General features: G+C 62.0%; 1 protein-coding gene across 1 annotated transcript in view; it reads left to right on the top strand.

Annotated features, from left to right (window-relative positions):
• GRIK1 (glutamate ionotropic receptor kainate type subunit 1) overlaps positions 1–21,806 on the top strand; it is a 59,234-nt gene that overhangs the window by 21,626 nt on the left and 15,802 nt on the right. The window contains exons 3-11 of the mRNA XM_045579799.1: positions 320–577; positions 2,787–2,968; positions 10,123–10,176; positions 12,166–12,333; positions 12,943–13,086; positions 15,976–16,083; positions 16,624–16,737; positions 18,042–18,245; positions 19,562–19,785. Coding sequence (XP_045435755.1) covers positions 320–577; positions 2,787–2,968; positions 10,123–10,176; positions 12,166–12,333; positions 12,943–13,086; positions 15,976–16,083; positions 16,624–16,737; positions 18,042–18,245; positions 19,562–19,785 — 1,456 coding nt within the window. The remainder of the gene's footprint in view (positions 1–319; positions 578–2,786; positions 2,969–10,122; positions 10,177–12,165; positions 12,334–12,942; positions 13,087–15,975; positions 16,084–16,623; positions 16,738–18,041; positions 18,246–19,561; positions 19,786–21,806) is intronic.

Here is a 21,806-nt window from a genome sequence, read left to right as displayed (position 1 = left end):
CTCTCTGCTCTGCCCCCCCCCTCTCCCTCCTCCTCTCCCTCCTCCTCTCTCCTCTCCCCCCTCCTCCCCTCTCATCCCTCCCCCTCTCCCCCCTCATCGCTCTCGCCCTCGCTCCCTCCCCCTCTCCCTCCTCTCCTCTCTCCCTCTCCCGGACTCTCTCTCTCCATCTCATCCCTCTCTCTCTCCCTCCCATCTCCCTCTCCTCTCTCTTTTCTCCCCCTCTCCCGCCTCCTCGCGCTCTCCCTCTCCCTCTCTCTTCCTCTCTCTCCCTCCCCCTCTCCCTCCTCCTCTCTCTCTCCCTCTCTCTGCCCCCCCCCAGCCTGCGACCAGCTGGCCCTGGGCGTGGCCGCACTCTTCGGCCCCGGGCACGGCCCCGCGGCCGGCGCGGTGCAGTCCGTGTGCCAGGCCCTGCAGGTGCCCCACATCCAGACCCGCTGGCCGCACCCCCCGGCCGACGCCCGCGGCGCCTTCCACGTCAGCCTGCACCCCGAGCCGGCGGCCCTGGGCCGGGCCGTGCGGGACCTGGTCCTGCGCCTCGGCTGGCGCGACGCGACCCTGGTGTACGAGGACGGCACAGGTAGCTGCGCGGGCGGCGCCGGCCGGGACCCCTCCCCGAGGCGGCTCGGACCTGGAACAGGCTTTCCTTCCTGCCCCCTCTCCCCCCCAGCACCCCTCCCCCCTCCCCCCCAGCACCCCCTCCCCCCTCCCACCCAGCACCCCTTCCCCCCTCCCACCCAGCACCCCCTCCCCCCTCACCCCCAGCACCCCCTCCCCCCTCACCCCCAGCACCTCTTCCCTTCCTCCCAGCACCCCCTCCCCCTCCCCCCCAGTACCCCCTCCCCCTCCCCCCCAGCACCCCTCCCCCCCAGCACCCCTCCCCCCCAGCACCCCCTCCCCCTCCTCCCACCCAGCACCCCCTCCCCCCTCCCTCCCACCCAGCACTCCCTCCCCCTCCCTCCCACCCAGCAACCCCTCCCCCTCCTCCCACCCAGCACCCCCTCCCCCCTCCCTCCCACCCAGCACTCCCTCCCCCTCCCTCCCACCCAGCAACCCCTCCCCCTCCTCCCCCCCAGCACCCCCTCCCCTCCCTCCCACCCAGCACCCCCTCCCCCTTCCTCCCACCCAGCACCCCCTCCCCGTCCCCCTTCGAGGAACTGGGTCCCCCCGGCTCTAACGGGGTTCCATGTGGAATGTTGGGCGGAGGAGACCATTCCGGCCAGAAGCAGGCTCCTGTGCTCCTGGCCGTCCCCCTAGGGCCGCCCACCCTCAGCGGCCAACCCGCCCTGAGACCCGGCCCGGGTTCGAGGCCGAGACGCCCCACCAGGGCTTGTTGGGAGCAGCGTTCCCGTCCCACCCTTCACACCTGCGGGGCCGGACGCCATTTGTTAACCGTGTGGGGGCCGGACGCAGTCGGGAGGAGGAGTGGACCCAACGCATTCCCGGTGCGCTGGGAAGAGTGCCCTCCCCGCCCCACGGCCCCACACGCACTGCCACACGGCCCCACACGCATCCACACGGCTCCACACGCAGCCACACGGCCCCCACGCGCAGCCACACGGCCCCCACGCGGCCACACGGCCCCCACACGCAGCCACACTGCCCCCACGCGGCCACACGGCCCCCACACGCAGCCACACGGCCCCACACGCGGCCACACGGCCCACACGCGGCCACACGGCCCCCACGCGGCCACATGGCCCCCACACGCGGCCACACGGCCCCACACGCGGCCACACGGCCCCACACGCGGCCACACGGCCCCCACGCGGCCACATGGCCCCCACACGCGGCCACACAGGTATCCCCACGGGCAGGGGCCACAGGCAAGCGGTGGTGTGCCCGGCCGGGCCCTGCTGCCCGGGGGGGAGAGGGTGTAAGGTGGGGGGACGGGGTGGTGGACGGACACCGTGGTGTGCGGGGGGGGGGGGGGGGGGGGGGGCCGGGGCAGGGGAACAGGGTTAGGAGGACGGGGTGGTGGACGGACACCGCCCTCTGATCCTCCTGCAGCAGCTCATCCGGGCGCTGGGCGGGGGGCGGGTAGGGGACGGCGTGGTGGGTGGACACTGTGGCTGCCCGGGGTGGGGGCGGGGGTAGGGGGACGGGGTGGTGGGTGGACACCATGGTGTGCTGGGGGAGGGGGCAGGGGGGTGGGGGTAGGGGGACGGCGTGGTGGGTGGACTCTGTGGCTGCCCAGGGCGGGGGGCGGGGGCAGGGGGACGGCATGGTGGGTGGACACTGTGGCTGCCCGGGGCGGGGGGCGGGCAGGGGACGGCGTGGTGGGTGGACACCGTGGTGTGCCGGGGGAGGGGGCAGGGGGACTGGGGTAGGGGGACGGGGTGGTGGGTGGACTCTGTGGCTGCCCAGGGCGGGGGCGGGGGTAGGGGGACGGGGTGGTGGGTGGACACCGTGGTGTGCGGGGACGGGGGTAGGAGGACGGGGTAGTAGGTGGACACTGGCTGCCCTGGCTGCCCGGGGTGGGGGCGGGTAGGGGACGGCGTGGTGGGTGGACACCGTGGTGTGCCGGGGGAGGGGGCAGGGGGACTGGGGTAGGGGGACGGGGTGGTGGACGGAAACTGTGGCTGCCCTGGCTGCCCGGGGGGCGGGTAGGGGACGGCGTGGTGGACGGACTCCGCCCTCTGCCGCAGGTCTGCTCCGCCTGCAGCAGCTCATCCGGGCGCTGGGCGGGGGGCGGGTAGGGGACGGGGTGGTGGACGGACACTGTGGCTGCCCAGGGCGGGGGGCGGGCAGGGGACGGCGTGGTGGACGGACTCCGCCCTCTGCCGCAGGTCTGCTCCGCCTGCAGCAGCTCATCCAGGCGCCCGCCCGGCAGGACCTCCGGCTGCGGCTGCGGCGGCTGCCGCCCGGCGCCCAGGACGCCAGGCCGCTCCTGCAGGACATGAAGCGCGGCCGCGAGCTCCACGTGGTCCTGGCCTGCGGCCCCGAGACCGCCGCCCGCCTCCTGCAGCAGGTGGGGGGGACCTCCGACCTCACCAGTGACCCGCAGGCTGCCCCTGGGGTGACGGAGCGAGGAGCTGGGGCGGGACAGGCAGGTGTCCACACGGTCCCTCCGAGCGGCCGGCTGCCCTGTGGTCTCTGCGCACCCCACCCCGTCCCAGCACCGGTCCCCGTGGGCTCTGGGTTTCGGGGGAAACTCGGCCGGCCCGCAAACGAATCGTATGGACAGCTTCTCTTCCTCCTGAGGCTGCCACCAGGACGTCCCCGCCCGGGAGCTGGCTTTCTCCCCCCACCCTCCCCCCTTCACCCCGCCGGGCCCCTCCCTGAGGACCTGGGAGAAGGCCCGGTGCCCTCCAGGGAGCGTCTGATGCCCGTCCTGTTCTATGGGACATACACTGAGGGGGGAGGGTCCTGTTCTATAGGACATACACTGGGGGGGGGAGGGTCCTGTTATATAGGACATACACTGGGGGGGGGAGGGTCCTGTTCTATGGGACATACACTGGGGGGGGAGGGTCCTGTTCTATAGGACATACACTGGGGGGGAGGGTCCTGTTCTATAGGACATACACTGGGGGGGAGGGTCCTGTTATATAGGACATACACTGGGGGGGAGGGTCCTGTTATATAGGACATACACTGAGGGGGAGGGTCCTGTTCTATAGGACATACACTGGGGGGGGAGGGTCCTGTTCTATAGGACATACACTGGGGGGGGGGTCCTGTTCTATAGGACATACACTGATGGGGGAGGGTCCTGTTCTATAGGACATACACTGGGGCGGGGGGGGGGGGCGCGTGGCTCTCGGGGCCGAGCACCCAGAGGCGATCACCTCCCTTCGGAGGGAACAGGCTGTGATGGGATCCGCAGTTATTCCCCAAAACTAGTCAGAAATCCCAATGTCAGGACTCGATTAAGCTGTAGAGACGGGCCTCATCAGCCTCTGCAGTTTAAGGGTGGAGCCCCCTCCCGCAGCCTGGGGTCCCTCCCTGCCCCCCCCCCACCCCCCCACCCCCGGCCCCGTACATGGCCACTCCCTCTTCTCACCCCTCAGGTGGGAGCCGGGCTCCTGCTCCTCTGGCTCCCAGTCCCCCCAGTCCTGCCCATCTCCCCACAGCCCCTCCCCGCCCCCGCTGGCTGAGCGCCATCCCCCTCCCCCTAGGACCCCACCCTGTGGGGTGGCCAGCAGCACCCGCCCTCAATCACACAATAGCCTGGATGTAATTGGTATCACCCTTAATTTGCATATGAAATTCGAGGCTCAGAGCTACAATAATTTCATCCGCCATGGGCATGGACGGAGCCTGCTCTCGTCATATTTAATATGTATTTTTTATTGATTTCAGAGAGGAAGGGGGAGGGAGAGCGAGAGAGAATCATGGAGCGGCTGCCTCCTGCACACCCCCTGCTGGGGACCGAGCCTGAAGTGTGATGTGCTGGTTTCATTGAGACAGTGTGAACAGGCCCTGGCAGGTGTGGCCAGTGGATAGAGCGTCGGCCTGTGGACCGAAGGGTCCCGGGTTTGATTCCAGCCAAGGGCACGGACCTCGGTTGCAGGCTCCTCCCTGTTCCAGGCCCTGGTCGGGGCGTGTGCAGGAGGCAACCCACTGATGTGTTTCTCTCACATCGATGTTTCTCTCTGTCTTTCCCACTCTCTCTAAAATCAATGAAAAAATAGCCTCAGGTGAGGATTTAAAAAAATAAAAATAAAAAAGGGCTGCATGGGGCCAGGGTTGCGAGCTGAGAGCACTGGGCTGAATGTGTGCGGGGCTGGGCCAGCGCCCCCAGCAGGCCACGGACAAGCACAGCGGGGAAGTTCGGAGAGGAGAATGTCGGTTCTGCAGAGAACCGTGAGGAAACGCCGTGTCCTGGTTGTGCTTTTCTCTGAAATGACATTTATCCCCAGAGGACACCTCCTCCCTCCCTGAGTGACCTCCAGCGAAACGCCCGCCCACAGAGGGAGCCCTGTGCGAGGCAGCCCCTCCTCTGTATCTCTGCTCAGAGGACGGCCAAGCAGGCAGTCCCTCAGCCTGGCATGGCTCCGGGATCGAGCATCGATTCCGGTCAGGGCTCAGGCCCGGGTGAGAGGCTTTATCCCCAGTGGGGGCATGCAGGAAGCAGCTGATCCATGATTCTCTCTCATTGCTGATGTTTCTCTCTCTCTCCTTCTCCCTTCCTCTCTGAAGTCATTAAAAATATACACTGAGTGGCCAGATTATGATGATCTCTGAATGCATAATAATCTGGCCACTCAGTATATATATGCACATTAGAGGCCTGGTGCATGAATTCGTGCATGGCTGGGGTCTGGCCAGCCTGGCCATGGGGAGGGGACATAGGTGGTTGGCCAGCCTGCCTGCTGATCGAACTCCTGGTCAAGGGAACAATTTGGATCTTAGCCTTTTATTATATAGGATAGACATGGAGTGGCCAGATTATTAGGCATTCAGAGATCATCATCATCTGGCCACTCTGTACATTTTTCAGAAAGCAGGAGACCCATTAGCTGGTTATTCATGCATCTTCATAGCTCTTTCTTAGCACTGAGTAAGGGGCGTGTCATAGGGATGTTGCCTCCAGGTGAGACCATACAATACTCATAACAATAATAAGTGGAATGGTTGCTTAGAAAACACACAAAGCATTTCACCTTGTATCCACCTGTGACACCACCTGGCTTTTGTTGGCCATTTTGTGAGATGGTTGGTTTCTGCTCCCACGTCATGGCCAGGAACTGGTCAGTCTGCATTCGCTGTTTCCACCCACTCCCCCCCACCCCCACCCCTGGGCCTGGGCGGCTGTGCTGCCGGAAATGTGTCCGCATCCCCGGCTGGCCCCTCGGCGGGGCGTCGCCATGGACAGTATTCCCAATGAGCCCGCGTGTTTCTCCGCCCCAGCTGTAACCCCGTTCACGTGTGACTTCATTCACCTGAGCTCTTTCTTTCGTTCTTCGGAGCTGGCCTGGGGTTTATCAGTTCTGTTTCTTCTCAAAGAGCGAGCCCCCGTTCATTACCTGCTCCATGGGTGTGCTCTTCCCTCTCGGCTGCGTTCTTAGCCGCTCCGGTCTCCGTCAGTCCTCCCTGCTGTTGGTTCTCCTTCGAGTTCCTTCAGGTGGGAAGGTGGGTTCTTTAGTTGAGATTTTTGTTTCTTGAACCTGTGCAGCCACGAGCTTCCTCTTAGAACTGATTTCGTTGCCTCCCATCCATTTCGGGAAGTTGTGTTTTTCATTATTTGCCTCCGGGTCATTGTTTCTTTCCTGTTTGATTTCCCGTCTGACCCGCGGGTGCTGGTCTCCATGTGAGTGTGTTTTTCCGTTTTCTTCCCGCTGTTGGTTTCTAGTTTCATGCCACTGTGGTCAGACAGGACGCTTGACAGGAGTTCAGTTTTCTTGAGTGTATTGTGGCTTGTGTGCCTGGAATAGAACTTTATCCGGTGTTTGAATGAAATGTTCTATACGTGTCTCATCTGACGCTTAAAGCCTTTATCTTATTACTATTGACCCAGGATTAGAGGAAATAATTTAATATTGCTATTTGCCCTTTCTCTATATCCAAAGTGTCAGAGATGAAAGAAAATTAATAAAATGTATATGAAAATCTCCCTTCTGTCAGACACTGGGGCTCACCATGGGAGTCTAGTCCCCGCCCACCCACATGCACCTCAAAATCACGTGAGACCCAAATCCGGCCTCCTCCCTCCCCCATTGGGCTAGATCCAGGCCCGGCCAGTCCCACCTTTGTCAAGCCCTGCTGGGCAGGGGGCATAGCCTCAGGTCCCCTGGCCAGGACGAGGAGGGTGTGTGGCCTGAGGTCCCCCAGCCCAGACCGGGGCAGGGGGTGTGCCTTGAAGTCCCCCATCAAGCCCTGCCCAGTGGGGGGCACGGCCTGAGGTCCCGTCAAGCCTCAGGTGTGCGGGGGAGGGTGTAGCGCCAGGTCCCCGCTGATTGCTCGTTAAGGCTCCTTATGGGAACTGGCCTCAGCTGTGGGTGCAGCCATCTTTGTGACGGAGTGATGGTCAATTAGCATATTCCCTCTCTATTGGATGGGATTCGTTTCTGTCTGGATGATGTATCCATTGATCTGAATGGATGGTGATGACCCTCCAGTTACGAGCTGACGGTCAATGTCTGCGTTTGCGTCTGTTAACAATTACTCCTCATATTGGGGTGCCCCTTTATTGGGTGCGTAGATATTTATGATGGCACGGCCCTTTCTGGGGCTGACCCCTCTATCATTACGGAATGCCTTTGTTGTTGTTGTTTGTATTCTTTGTTAAAGTCTGTTTTGTCTGACACAAGGATTGCGATGCCAGCTTCCTCTTTGTTCCAGTCTGCGTGTGGTGTCTCTGTCCGGCCCGCCTTTCCCGCCTGCGAGCGTCTTTAGACGTGAGGAGAGTCCCGCCAGAGGCACACAGACGCGCCTTGTTCTTGATCCGTCCACCTGCCCTCGTCCTTCTGGAGCATTTAATTCCTTTACATTTAACGTGGTTCCTGCCACGAGGTGCCGGTGGCCATTTTGCTCATTGTTTTTTGGCTTTTCTCTATTTCTTTCCTCTCCAGACGGCCTCTGCCATGTGCTGGTTTTGCTCCGTGTTTTGTTCGGTTCCTTTCTCTTCCTTCTCCATGTGTCTCTCACAGGGCTTTGGTGTGTGGCTCTGACGGGTTCGTGTCTGCCACTCTGTGTTCCCGCAGCCTGTGTGAGGTCGTGTTCCTGTCTGCCACTCCGTGTCCCTGCAGCCCTTGTAAGGTCAGGTCCGTGTCTGCCACTCCGTGTCCCCGCAGCCCGTGTGAGGTCCGTGTCTGCCACTCCGTGTCCCCGCAGCCCATGTGAGGTCGTGTTCGTGTCTGCCACTCTGTGTTCCCGCAGCCCGTGTGAGGTCATGTTCTCCTCTGCCACTCCGTGTCCCCGCAGCCCGTGTGAGGTCATGTTCATGTCTGCCACTCCGTGTCCCTGCAGCCCTTGTAAGGTCAGGTCCGTGTCTGCCACTCCGTGTCCCCGCAGCCCGTGTGAGGTCCGTGTCTGCCACTCCGTGTCCCCGCAGCCCATGTGAGGTCGTGTTCGTGTCTGCCACTCTGTGTTCCCGCAGCCTGTGTGAGGTCCATGTCTGCCACTCCGTGTCCCTGCAGCCTGTGTGAGGTCATGTTCTCGTCTGCCACTCCGTGTTCTCGCAGCCCGTGTGAGGTCCGTGTCTGCCACTCCGTGTCCCCACAGCCTGTGTGAGGTCCATGTCTGCCACTCCGTGTCCCTGCAGCCTGTGTGAGGTCATGTTCCTGTCTGCCACTCCGTGTCCCCGCAGCCCATGTGAGGTCCGTGTCTGACACTCCGTGTCCCCGCAGCCTGTGTGAGGTCATGTTCTCGTCTGCCACTCCGTGTCCCCACAGCCTGTGTGAGGTCATGTTCATGTCTGCCACTCCGTGTCCCTGCAGCCCTTGTAAGGTCAGGTCCATGTCTGCCACTCCGTGTCCCCACAGCCTGTGTGAGGTCATGTTCATGTCTGCCACTCCGTGTCCCTGCAGCCCTTGTAAGGTCAGGTCCATGTCTGCCACTCCGTGTCCCCACAGCCCGTGTGAGGTCATGTTCTCCTCTGCCACTCCGTGTCCCCGCAGCCCGTGTGAGGTCATGTTCTCCTCTGCCACTCCGTGTCCCCGCAGCCCATGTGAGGCCGTGTTCGTGTCTGCCACTCCGTGTCCCCGCAGCCCGTGTGAGGTCGTGTTCTCCTCTGCCACTCCGTGTCCCCACAGCCCGTGTGAGGTCAGGTCCGTGTCTGCCACTCCGTGTCCCCGCAGCCCATGTGAGGTCCGTGTCTGCCACTCCGTGTCCCCGCAGCCCGTGTGAGGTCCGTGTCTGCTACTCCGTGTCCCCGCAGCCCGTGTGAGGTCCACAGGCATGCACGCCCAGCCACATCCTACAAGGACTATGTGTCACTCCCTCCCATGTGTTAAGTTGGTGATGTCATATTTTAGGTCTTCTTGTTTTGTGTATCACTATGACAACATCAATTTGTTGTTGTTGTTGTTGATCCTCACCCAAGGACATTTTCCCACTGATTTTTAGGGAGAGTGGGAGAGAGGGAGAGACAGAGAGAAACACACCGATGGGCTGCCTCCTGCAGGAGCCCAGACCAGGGCCCAGGCGGGGAGGACCCTATAACCAAGTACGTGACCTCGACCAGAATTGAACCCAGGACCCTTTGGTCCACAGGATGGCGCTCTATCCACTGAGCAATACCGGCCAGGGCCACAATATCAATTTTTTAGAAAACCCCAGACCCTCCACTGGTGGTTAAACGCCTCCAAAATGAAGTTCAGGGAGAAGCGCCAGCCCTGGTGTGGAGTCGAACCCTCGGCTGCCTCTGTGTCTCACTTTCAGTTCCAGGAAGAATATTTCAAACCTCCAAGCCCGGCTCTCTCTCGTAACATAAAGTGTGTCAGTGTCCCTTTCCAGAGCTGGTCTTGGCGGGAATCGCTCGGCCTAATGACTGACGTGAGGAATGGGGTCACTCAGAGACCTGGGGTCACTCAGACGCCTGGGGTCACTCAGACGCCCGTGGTCACTCAGAGACCTGGGGTCACTCAGAGACCCAGGGTCACTCAGACACCTGGGGTCACTCAGAGACCTGGGGTCACTCAGAGACCTGGGGTCACTCCAAAGGCCACGTGCCTATGAACAACTCTGCGCATGAGTATGACTCAGCACAAACCTTTTATTTTGATCCTCACCCAAGGCATTTTCCCATTGATGTTCAGAGAGTGGGAGAGAGAGGGAGAGACAGAGAGAAACAACCACGTGAGAGAGACACATCGATTGTTGCCTCCTGCACATACCCTGACCAGGCCCAGATGGGGAGGAGCCTGCAACCAAGGCATGTGCCCTGGACTGGAATCGAACCCGGGACCCTTGGGTCTCTACCCACTGAGCCACACCAGCTAGGGCTGCACAAATATTTTTAAATATGATCCTCTGTCCAATGACTTGTTCCGAGTCACACCGGTGCCATGACCAAGCCTCGGACGGCATCAGCAGCTTGGTCTCCGCTCCCGCAGCCCTGGGCCCCAGGTTCCTCGTCTGCGGGACCCTCAGGCCCTGCCTGTCCTGGTGCCGGCTCCAGCGTCGCCTCTCCATCTGCGTCCTCGTGGCCCCAATGTCTGACCTCCACTTCCCTTTCAGATTCTGCTCCTGGGCATGATGACCGAGCACTACCACTACCTCCTCACCACCCTGGTAAGCACGCCGACCACGCCCGTGACCGCAGACACACATCCGTGACCCCAGACACACATCTGTGACTGCAGACCTGTATCCATGACCATAGATACATGCCTGTGACCGCAGACACGCGTCCATGACCGCAAACACACATCCGTGACCCCAGACCTGGGTCCATGACCGCAGACACACATCCGTGACCCCAGACACACATCTGTGACTGCAGGCCTGTATCCATGACCATAGATACATGTCTGTGACCGCAGACACGCGTCCATGACCGCAGACACACATCCGTGACCCCAGACACACATCTGTGACTGCAGACCTCTATCCATGACCATAGATACATGTCTGTGACCACAGACACACATCCGTGACCCCAGACCTGGGTCCATGACCGCAGACCCACGTCCGTGACCACAGACCCACGTCTGTGACCACAGACCCATGTCTGTGACTACAGACATGCATCTGTGACTGCAGACACATATCCGTGACCACAGACTCGCATCCGTGAGAGGGAAGAGGGCGCTGAGGCGGTGCCCGGAGGGAGAGGCCTGAGGGTGGAGCGCCAGTTCAGACTGGACTGGGCTGCAGGGAGCTCCCGGAGCTCTGCCTCTGCTCCGAGCTCTCGGGGAAGGCCGAGGGGAGGGCCCCGCAGACACCCTCCCCTGTGGCCCCTGCAGGCACAGCCTCAGGGCTCCCACCTCCTTCCTGCCCCAGGCCCCTTCACCACAGGAACAACGGCCTTTTCTAGTGCAGTGACATCATGTCAGTGTTTTCTTAAACAGACTTTTTATTGATGTCAGAGAGGGAGAGGGAGAGCGAGAGAAACACCCATGAGGAGAATCACTGACCAGCTGCCTCCTGCACGCCCCTCAGTGGGGACCGAGCACACGCGGGCATGTGCCCTGACGGGAATCGAACCCAGGACCTTCAGTCGCAGCTGACGCTCAGCTACGGAGCCATGCTTTTAGGAAGACCGTTTAGGAAGTCTCTTTCCTGTTACGGCGCTTTGGGAGTCGGTTTGGCCTCAGAGGGGTTGTGTGTTTTAGTCACACAGCTCGCTCACAGCCTGGTCTTTCTATAGAAACGGTGAAGGTGTGGATCGTCTGTTTTAAATGTGAATCCGCTCGTGCACATGGTGTGGCTCAGCTCGTCTGCGATGGGGGGGGGGGCTCTTCCTGAGACCTTGGGGGGGCAGGTTCCCCTGTGAAGGCCCCCCCGCCGGCAGGGCCCAGCAGACGCGGGAGCTGATGTTCTCCCTGAAGAGGACCTTTCGTTCCTCCTGTTCCTCTTGGAGCCCAGCTGCTGCTGAGAGCGGCTTCCTGCCCTCGCCGGGGAGGGGGCTGCCTTGGGGGAGCGGGGGCCAGGGGGGACGGCTTCCTTTCCTGCTGAGGGAACTTCCTGTCACACGCTGTGCAATTTCCCAGTCTCCCTCCTTTGCAGGGCGTGGGGGTGGGATGGTCTTTCCTGGGACCCGTCTCCTCAGACCTCCGCTTCCTTATTAAATACAGGCATCGCCGGGCCGGCTGGCTCCGTGGCTGAGCGTCAGCCTGTGAACCAGGAGGTCAGGGTTCCCAGTCAGGGCACAGGCCTGGGTTGCGGGCTCCATCCTCAGTGGGGAGCGTGCAGGAGGCAGCCAATCGATGGTTTCTCTCATCATTGGTGTTCCTATCTCTCTCTCCCTCTCCCTTCCTCTCTGAAATCAATAGAAAACACATTTTTAAAATCTTTTTAATAAAATAAAATAGTAAAATAAAAAGGTAATGAGCCAAACGAACACAGAGACCCTGCCAGTCCCGGGGGAGGATTCCAGACACAGAGCCCGGCTCCTCAGGGTCTCCCAGGCGGCGCCAGGGCGCCCACAGCTCCTCGGGGGTGTCTCCTGCCTCCAGGCTGCAGAGATTGGAGGTGCCGGGCGAATGCCAGCACCAGGACTGTGGGCGCCGTTTCGCCGGAGCCCGAGTGGCCGGTCACACTGACCCGTCCTCCCCGCAGGACATGGCCGCGCTGGACCTGGGCCCCTACAGGCACAGCGGCGTCGGCATGACCGGCTTCCGGCTGCTCCGCGCGGACAGCCCCCGCGTGGCCTCCGTCCTGGAGAAGTGGGCGGCCGACCGGCTGCAGGCCCCGCCAGGGCCCGGCCTCCTGGGGGGCGCCATGACGGTAAGAGCCGCTCAGGCCCGGCCAGCTGCGCTCCCTCCCGGGGCTCAGCGGGGAGTCCCTGCCTTCGGCCGCCCGGGATGGTGGGACAGACGGAGGGACAGACGGTGGGACAGCCGTGGGCGCCCTGGCTCTTGGGAGGGAGAAGGAACCGCCTTGTAGGTTTGGGAAAGCCAGTTATGTCAAACACTGGCTGGTGTGGCTCAGTGGATAGAGCATGGGCCTGCAGACAGAGGGTCCCGGGTTTGATTCCGGTCAAGGGCACAGGCCTCAGTTGCAGGCTCCTCCCGGGTCCTGGTCAGGGTGTGTGCAGGAGGCAACCCGTCCATGTGTCTCTCACAACGATGCTTCTCTCCATCTTGGACTCTCTCTTTCTCTCTCCCTAAAAACCAATGGAAAAACATCCTCGGGGGAGGAGTCATAAATAAATGGATAAATAACTGCTGTTTGGGGTTTCTGAGTGTACTCGTCTCAGATTAAAAAACAAACAAACAAACAAACAAAAAACAGCTAAAAGAATTGCTCCCTCGCCATCCCCCCAGCGGGCCTTTGGGAAGGGGGCGTGCGGGAGGGGGTCCTGCAGGGGGACCGAGCTGTGCTGTGTCTCTGCAGACGGCGGCCGCACTCATGTATGACGCTGTGCACGTGGTGGCCGTCGCCGCCCACCGGGCCGCCCCGCTGGCTGTCAGCTCCCTGCAGTGCCACCGGCACCAGCCCTGGCGCCTCGGACCCCGATTCATGAACCTGATCAGAGAGGCAAGTGCTGTTCCTCCCTCGGCTCAGCGGGGCCAGGGTCAAAGGCGGGGGGCGGGGGTCCTCTGGGGAGGGGGGTCCCCTCAAGGCAGGTCCCTCCCATGGGCGGCTCCGTGGGATGTCAGGGGATGATTCCCTCTCATCATTGATGTTTCTATCTCTCCCTCTTCCTTGCTCTCTGAAATCAATAAAAATGTATTTGTGAATAACTAAGTACGTAGCATCCCCCCATCCGACCAGGCTAACTAGAGAAAGACATAAACTAAACCCACGTGGGATCCAATGTTTATCCTCGTGGACAAGGAACATATCGATCAGCTATAAAGGCAATAATCTGATTAACACGGCCGCCGTAGCGTGAGCCACTCCAGACGGGAGATGTGATTTCCAGGCTTCACCACGCACATCGCCTCACCCTTCCCCACCCGCTGGCCTCAGGTGCAAATTCCGAACCCCATTTGTTACATCTGGACACACAGGTCACCCCCGAACCAGCAGAAAAGCAGAAGGTCTGTGCGCGAGCATAGCCAGGTCACCGTCAGAAACAAATCCTGCGGAAGCAGCTTATGGTGCAGCCAGTGCGCTCGGCAGGATGGAGTTAAAGTCGGCGGACGTAAAGAAATGAAACACGGCCAGCAGATGCCGAGCTGGAAATCAAATATTGGCAAGAAAAGCCATTATATCTTCAAATTATGCAGTGATCCGTGCAAGCTGTTATTGCGAGATAATGGGGTATAAACAGCACACGTGAGCGTTAAAATAATTGTAGGTCAAACAGCTGAGAGTTTGATAAATGCATCCTTTCTGCTCCCAAAACAGCTGACCTCCAAGGAAGGGGTGTGATCGAAAGGTCATGCTTGTCGTTCCTTCCTTGGCGTAATGTTTATTTTCACCTCATTATGAAGAATATTTTAGTAATGCCGAGCGATGGGTGACATTTAACACCGATGGTCTTGATCCAGCATCCAGAAGGGCTCAGGAACCCGGAGAAAGGCTGTGTGTAACTGAAGTAAGAGTCCAGAGATGGAAGATAATTTTGAAAGGCATTGGGGGTCAGAGGAGCTTCAGCTAAAGAAACCAAGTTCTCCTTGTCTCAGGACCCCTTGCTTTTTATTAGCACAATTTGTCCTAAAGCAGAGGGCAGGGTTAAAAGAAGCATTGTCAGTTTGGGGAATAGCCTACAGCTGTTCAGGTGTTTGGCCAGCAGGAGGCAATAACATGCAGATTGAGATGCCTTGAGCTGTCTGGCAGCAAACAATCATCCTTTTCAGGTTTGGGGAAATGCCTTCAGCCATTCCAACAGGCAATAACACATGTGACTCAGCCCTTGTTGAGTCCCCAAGTCCCATCCACCTTTTAATGACACTCCTGCAATAACAACATGCTGGAGCTGGCTTCCCACACGTTAGCCTTATTTTGAATTAGCTTCACCTGAGAACTGGCCTAAGGCAGTGGGGACTGGCCAGCGACCACATCGCTTGGTCGGAGGGTGAGTCTCAGGTGTGTGATTCACTCTGGGCCTCACGCTGGGGGTGGGGGACAGTAGCTGTGAGGACGTCAGCTTATACAACAGGCCAGGACAAGCCGCCTGTTAGTTAATTAAAAACAAGTGAAATAGCCCCAGCCGGTGTGGCTGCTCAGGGGTTGAGCATGACCTGGGAACCAGAAAGTCAGGGCACAGGCCCCGGTTTCGGGTTCAATCCCCAGTGTGGGGAGTGCAGGAGGCAGCCGATCTATGATTCTCTCTAATTGATGTCTCCATCTCTCCCTCCTGCTCTGAAATCAATAATAAAAATATATTTACAAACCAGTAAAATAGTCCTAGTCGGTTTGGCTCAGACCCGGGTTGCAGGCTCCATCCCCAGCCCAGTCTGGGTGCATGCAGGAGGCAACCAATCCTTGAGTCTCCCTCACAATGATGTGTCTCTCTGTCTCTCCCCGTCCCTTCCACTCCCTCTAAAACCCGATGGGAAAATATCCTCGGATGAGGATTCACAACAAAACAAAAAGCGACAATTTGACACCATAGTGGCCTGCACTTGTTAGCTTTCTCTCAGGGCTCAGAACCATGTGTGGTCGGACTTTTAAGATCCATAAAATTCTGCTCTGATTGCTTTTCTCTGCCCCTGTGACCCCCAGATGTGCTGGCTGGCTGTGGGCACTGTTGGGCGGTCACCGGGGGGCGGTCACCGCGGCAGACGGTCACCGGGGGCGGTCACGGGGGGGCGGTCACGGGGGGCGGTCACCGGGGGGCGGTCACCGGGGGCGGTCACCGGGGGGCGGTCACCGGGGGGCGGTCACCGGGGGGCGGTCACTGGGGGGCGGTCACCGGGGCAGACGGTCACCGGGGGGCGGTCACCGGGGGCGGTCACTGGGGGGCGGTCACTGGGGCAGACGGTCACCGGGGGGCGGTCACCGGGGCAGACGGTCACCGGGGGGCGGTTACTGGGGGTGGTCACCGGAGCAGACGGTCACCGGGGGGCAGTCATCGGGGCAGACGGTCACGGGGGGCGGTCATGGGGGGGCGGTCACCGGGGGGCGGTCACCGGGGGGCGGTCACCGGGGGGCGGTCACCGGGGGCGGTCATGGGGGGGCGGTCACTGGGGGCGGTCACCGGGGGCGGTCACCGGGGGGCAGTCACCGGGGCAGACGGTCACCGGGGCAGACGGTCACCGGGGGCGGTCACCGGGGCGGGCGGCCGGAGGGGCGGGCACCGTCACAGACTGAGGTTGGCACATGAGAGTGACAGATCTGGAGCTGCGACACCCCAAGGGCCAGCCACGGGCTCAGCTGGCGGCCGGACCGGGGCTGTGGCCCACGGAGCCGGACCCGGCGCCCGGGCTTCAGGGTGACGGATCTGCCTGCCAGGCGGTGACCCGCCCTCCTTCGCAGGCCCAGTGGGACGGCCTGACCGGGCGGATCGCCTTCGACCAGACCGACGGCTCCAGGAAGGACTTCGACCTGGACATCCTGAGCCTCGGGGAGGAGGGCCCCGAGAAGGTACGCCCAGACGAGGCAGGCAGGACAGGAGAGCCCGGCTCACGCGTTTCCATGGTGACGTGGCCAGTAGCATGGACCTAGGAGCCAGGAGGTCCCAGTTCGATTCCCCGTGGGGCTCAGGCGGGGCTGCGGGCTGGACCAGGGGGGTGTGTGCAGGAGCTGCCGGTCATGATTCTCTCTCATTGATGGTTCCCTCCCTCTCCCTCCCTCTCTGAGGCCGATAAGAACGTGTCGATTAAATAACAATGAGGTTAATAAATAAAACAAATGACCCCCCAGCCTCCGCCAGAAGCTCAGGCTTCCCGGCTCTGCCGCTGCTCGTCCGACCGTCCATCCTTCCGTCATCCGTCCATCCATCCTTCCTTCATCCGTCCATCCATCCTTCCGTCGTCCTTCCATCCATCCTTCCTTCGTCTGTCCGTGGCTTCGCTTCCCCGCCAGCCGCTCCTGCGCTGTGCCCCGCGGGCGGGACGCGGACTCGGGGCCAGACTCGGGGTGCTCCTCCCCCCGGGCCCCCCTCAGCCTCCGTGTTCCCTGCAGATCGGCGCCTGGAGCCCCCTCCGCGGCCTCCGCCTGCGGGACGCGAGCAGAGAGCCGGCCCCCGGCCTGGGCGCCGCGCCGACCAACCGCACGCTCATCGTCACCACCATCCTGGTGAGCGGCCGTCCGTCCGGTCTCACCCAGACCCCCTCCAGGGGCTCCCTGTGCCCGTCCGGTCTCACCCAGACCCCCTCCAGGGGCTCCCTGTGCCCGTCCGGTCTCACCCAGACCCCCTCCAGGGGCTCCCTGTGCCCGTCCGGTCTCACCCAGACCCCCTCCAGGGGCTCCCTGTGCCCGTCCGGTCTCACCCAGACCCCCCTCCAGGGGCTCCCTGTGTCCGTCCGGTCTCACCCAGACCCCCTCCAGGGGCTCCCTGTGCCCGTCCGGTCTCACCCAGACCCCCTCCAGGGGCTCCCTGTGCCCGCCCGGTCTCACCCAGACCCCCCTCCAGGGGCTCCCTGTGCCCATCTGAGTCTCACCCAGACCCCCCTCCAGGGGCTCCCTGTGCCCATCTGAGTCTCACCCAGACCCCCCTCCAGGGGCTCCCTGTGCCCGCCCGGTCTCACCCAGACCCCCTCCAGGGGCTCCCTGTGCCCGTCCTGTCTCACCCAGACCCCCCTCCAGGGGCTCCCTGTGTCCGTCCGGTCTCACCCAGACCCCCCTCCAGGGGCTCCCTGTGTCCGTCCGGTCTCACCCAGACCCCACTCCAGGGAATCTGCAGATTCCGGTTTGCTTGTTTTAATAAATTTTATTGATGTCAGAGAGGAAGGGAGGTGGGAGGCAGAGAGAAAACCGTGGATCCTGCCTCCTGCCGTCCCACCCCACTGCCCGGCTGGGGACCGAACCTGCAACCCAAAGTCTCAGCGGACTCAGTCGCCTGCAGACGGCAGCTCTTCGACGACAGCGAGGAGGGCGGGCGGGCCCAGCCCAGGGAGCCGGGTGGGTAGTCTGTCCTCTGCCGACTCGAGTGGGCGTGACACTCAGGTCCCCCTCACACCTTTGACTCAAATGTCATTTAGAGAGAGAGGAGGGAGTCCAGCCGGCGCAGCTCAGGGGCTGAGTGTCCACCTAGGAACCAGGAGGTCAGGGTTCGATTCCCGGTCAGGGCACTGGCCCGGGCTGCGGGCTCATTCCCAGTGTGGGGCGTGCAGGAAGCAGCTGATCCATGACTCTCTTATCATGGATGTTTCTCTCTCTCTCTCCCTCTGAGATCAATAAAATATAGATAAAAATAAAAGTAGTAAAGAGAACAGAGGGAGGCATAACACAGAGAACGGGGAGGAAGCTCAGCGAGGCAGGAGGTGCGTGGCGGACGGTGGCCCGCCCCAATCTCCGAGTCTGTGGGGCCGCGTGGCCCAAGGCGGGCGCCGGGCGTGGCTCTGCCCCTGTGTCATGGGCGCCCGTCCCGTCCGTCCCAGGAGGAGCCCTACGTGATGTACAGGAAGTCGGACCAGCCGCTGTCCGGCAACGACCGGTTCGAAGGGTTCTGCCTGGACCTGCTGCAGGAGCTGTCCAGCATCCTGGGCTTCGTCTACGACGTCCAGCTCGTCCCCGACGGCAAATACGGAGCCCAGGACGCCCAGGGCGAGTGGAACGGGCTGGTGCGGGAGCTGATGGACCGCGTAAGCCCGCCTCCCCCGCGGGCACCCGGGAAGCAGGGGGACGGAGGAGGGGGAGACGGTCGCATCGGGTCCCTCCTCTTCGTCATAAGCACGGCTCGGACGGAGAAGGCCTGGGATCGCGTGTGCGTCCTCGGAAGGAAGGGAGGACAGACGCGGAAGCGGGGTGTGTGGGGCCGCCTTCAGCTGGGGAATGAGCCGGGGGGACTCTTCCCTCCGACGAGCGTTCGAATACAAGTCTGCAGCCCGAGTCACGCCTCATCCCAGCAACGGATCGAGGCCCCAGCTGCTCATTCTGTGCTGTTCTCACATGCTCTTTTTACTTTTATTTCACTTTTATTTTTTAGATACACTTTTTATTGATTTCAGAGAGGAAGGGAGGGGGAGAAAGAAAAAGAAACATCAGCGATGAGAGATGTTTGTCGGTCGGCTGCCTCCTGCACGCCCCCTGCTGGGGACCGAGCTCCCAGCCGGAGGCTCAGCCGCCGAACCCCACGGCCAGACGCGTCTCTTTGTAGAGACGGGGTTCTGCAGCGTTTCCGCTCAGTTCGCTCAGAACGTCTGTGTGTCTGGGTCGGCCTGCGTGTCTGTGTGTACGTCCTCCCTCCTGGTGTCTGTCTCCTGAGAGAGCCCTCCTCCGTGGCCACGACTGCTGAGCCGTCCTGTGGCCTCGGAGCTGGTGGTGGGAGAGGCTGGGAGGACGGGGAGGGCGGGAGGATGGGAGGATGGGGAGGGCGGGAGGATGGGGAGGATGGGGAGGGCGGGAGGATGGGGAGGGCGGGAGGATGGGGATGGGGAGGGCAGGAGGGCGGGAGGATGGGGAGGAGGGGGAGGGGGGGAGGGCGGGAGGATGGGGATGGGAGGATGGGGAGGATGGGGAGGATGGGGAGGGGGAGGATGGGGAGGATGGGGAGGATGGGGAGGGCGAGAGGATGGGAGGATGGGGATGGGGAGGGCGGGAGGATGGGGATGGGGAGGATGGGGAGGATGGGGAGGATGGGGAGGGCGGGAGGATGGGAGGATGGGGATGGGGAGGGCGGGAGGATGGGGATGGGGATGGGGAGGGCGGGAGGATGGGAAGGATGGGAGGATGGGGAGGCGGGAGGATGGGAGGATGGGGATGGGGAGGATGGGAGGATGGGGATGGGGAGGATGGGGAGGATGGGGATGGGGAGGGCGGGAGGATGGGGAGGATGGGGAGGGCGGGGAGGATGGGGAGGGCGGGGAGGATGGGGAGGGCGGGAGGACAGGGAGGACTGGGAGGTGGCCCCGGCCCGAGGCGGGGCCACGGCGGACCAGGACCGGCCCTGCCGTTGCAGAGGGCGGACCTGGCCGTGGCCCCGCTCACCATCACCCGCGTGCGCGAGGCCGTCATCGACTTCTCCGAGCCCTTCATGGCCCTGGGCATCGGCATCCTCTACCACACGCCCCGCGGCGCCCGCCCCGGCCCCTTCGCCCTCCTGCGCCCGCTGGCCCCCGACGTCTGGGCGTGCGTGCTCCTGTCCGGCCTGGGCGTGGGCTGCGTGCTCTTCGTGATCGCCAGGTGAGTCCCGCAGGCGGGGTCGGGCTCAGTGGCCTGGGGGGAGGGGGCGGCCACTGGATAAACCTGCTGTGCCCATTGTGCACCAGCTCTCCTGTGCTCACCTCTCTCTCTCCCGCTCACACCCATCGCTGTCTGCTCACACCCATCGCTGTCTGCTCACACCCATCACTGTCTCCCGCTCACACCCATCGCTGTCTCCCGCTCACACCCATCGCTGTCTCCTGCTCACACCCATCGCTGTCTCCCGCTCACACCCATCGCTGTCTGCTCACACCCATCGCTGTCTCCCACTCACACCCATCACTGTCTCCCACTCACACCCATCACTGTCTGCTCACACCCATCACTGTCTCCCACTCACACCCATCACTGTCTGCTCACACCCATCGCTGTCTCCCACTCACACCCATCACTGTCCACTCACACCCGTCACTGTCTGCTCACACCCATCACTGTCTCCCGCTCACACCCATCACTGTCTCCCGCTCACACCCATCGCTGTCTGCTCACACCCATCACTGTCTCCCGCTCACACCCATCGCTGTCTCCCGCTCACACCCATCACTGTCTCCCGCTCACACCCATCGCTGTCTCCCGCTCACACCCATCGCTGTCTCCCGCTCACACCCATCACTGTCTCCCGCTCACACCCATCGCTGTCTCCCGCTCACACCCATCACTGTCTCCTGCTCACACCCATCGCTGTCTCCCGCTCACACCCATCGCTGTCTGCTCACACCCATCGCTGTCTCCCACTCACACCCATCACTGTCTCCCACTCACACCCATCACTGTCTGCTCACACCCATCACTGTCTCCCACTCACACCCATCACTGTCTGCTCACACCCATCGCTGTCTCCCACTCACACCCATCACTGTCCACTCACACCCATCACTGTCTGCTCACACCCATTGCTGTCTCCCGCTCACACCCATCACTGTCTGCTCACACCCATCGCTGTCTCCCGCTCACACCCATCACTGTCTCCCACTCACACCCATCACTGTCTGCTCACACCCATCGCTGTCTGCTCACACTCATCGCTGTCTCCCGCTCACACCCATCGCTGTCTCCTGCTCACACCCATCACTGTCTCCCGCTCACACCCATCGCTGTCTGCTCACATCCGTCACTGTCTCCCACTCACACTCATCGCTGTCTCCCATTCACACTCATCGCTGTCTGCTCACACATCGCTGTCTGCTCACACCCATCACTGTCTGCTCACATCCGTCACTGTCTCCCGTTCACAGTCATCGCTGTCTGCTCACACATCGCTGTCTGCTCACCCATCACTGTCTGCTCACACCCATCGCTGTCTCCCGCTCACACCCATCGCTGTCTCCCACTCACACCCATCGCTGTCTGCTCACACCCATCACTGTCTCCCGCTCACACCCATCGCTGTCTCACACTCACACCCATCACTGTCTCCCACTCACACCCATCGCTGTCTCCCGCTCACACCCATCGCTGTCTCCCGCTCACACCCATCACTGTCTGCTCACACCCATCGCTGTCTCCCGCTCACACCCATCGCTGTCTGCTCACACCCATCGCTGTCTCCCGCTCACACCCATCGCTGTCTGCTCACACCCATCGCTGTCTCCCGCTCACACCCATCACTGTCTGCTCACACCCATCACTGTCTGCTCACACCCATCGCTGTCTCCCACTCACACCCATCACTGTCTGCTCACACCCATCGCTGTCTGCTCACACCCATCGCTGTCTGCTCACACCCATCGCTGTCTCCCGCTCACACTCATCACTGTCTCTCTCCTCTCTGGTCTCTGGGGGGTGAGTGTGGGCATCTGACACAGACTTAGATGATGGATGGTGGACCCAGAGGTGGCCCCGCCCTGTCAGATGTCCAGCCTGGTGTCTGCTCTCAGCCACGTCCCCTTCTCCACACGCCTGCCCCCCCCCCACCCCGTCCTGCTGAGCAGGTGAAGACGGCCTCTGGTCTCAGCGGAGTCCTGGGCCTGTGGCTCCGCCCCCCGGAGGCTCCGGGTGAG

Source organism: Pipistrellus kuhlii, unplaced genomic scaffold (assembly GCF_014108245.1).
Source record: "Pipistrellus kuhlii isolate mPipKuh1 unplaced genomic scaffold, mPipKuh1.p scaffold_m20_p_115, whole genome shotgun sequence".
Taxonomy (NCBI): Eukaryota; Metazoa; Chordata; class Mammalia; order Chiroptera; family Vespertilionidae; genus Pipistrellus; species Pipistrellus kuhlii.
This window is presented reverse-complemented; position numbering and strand designations above follow the sequence as displayed.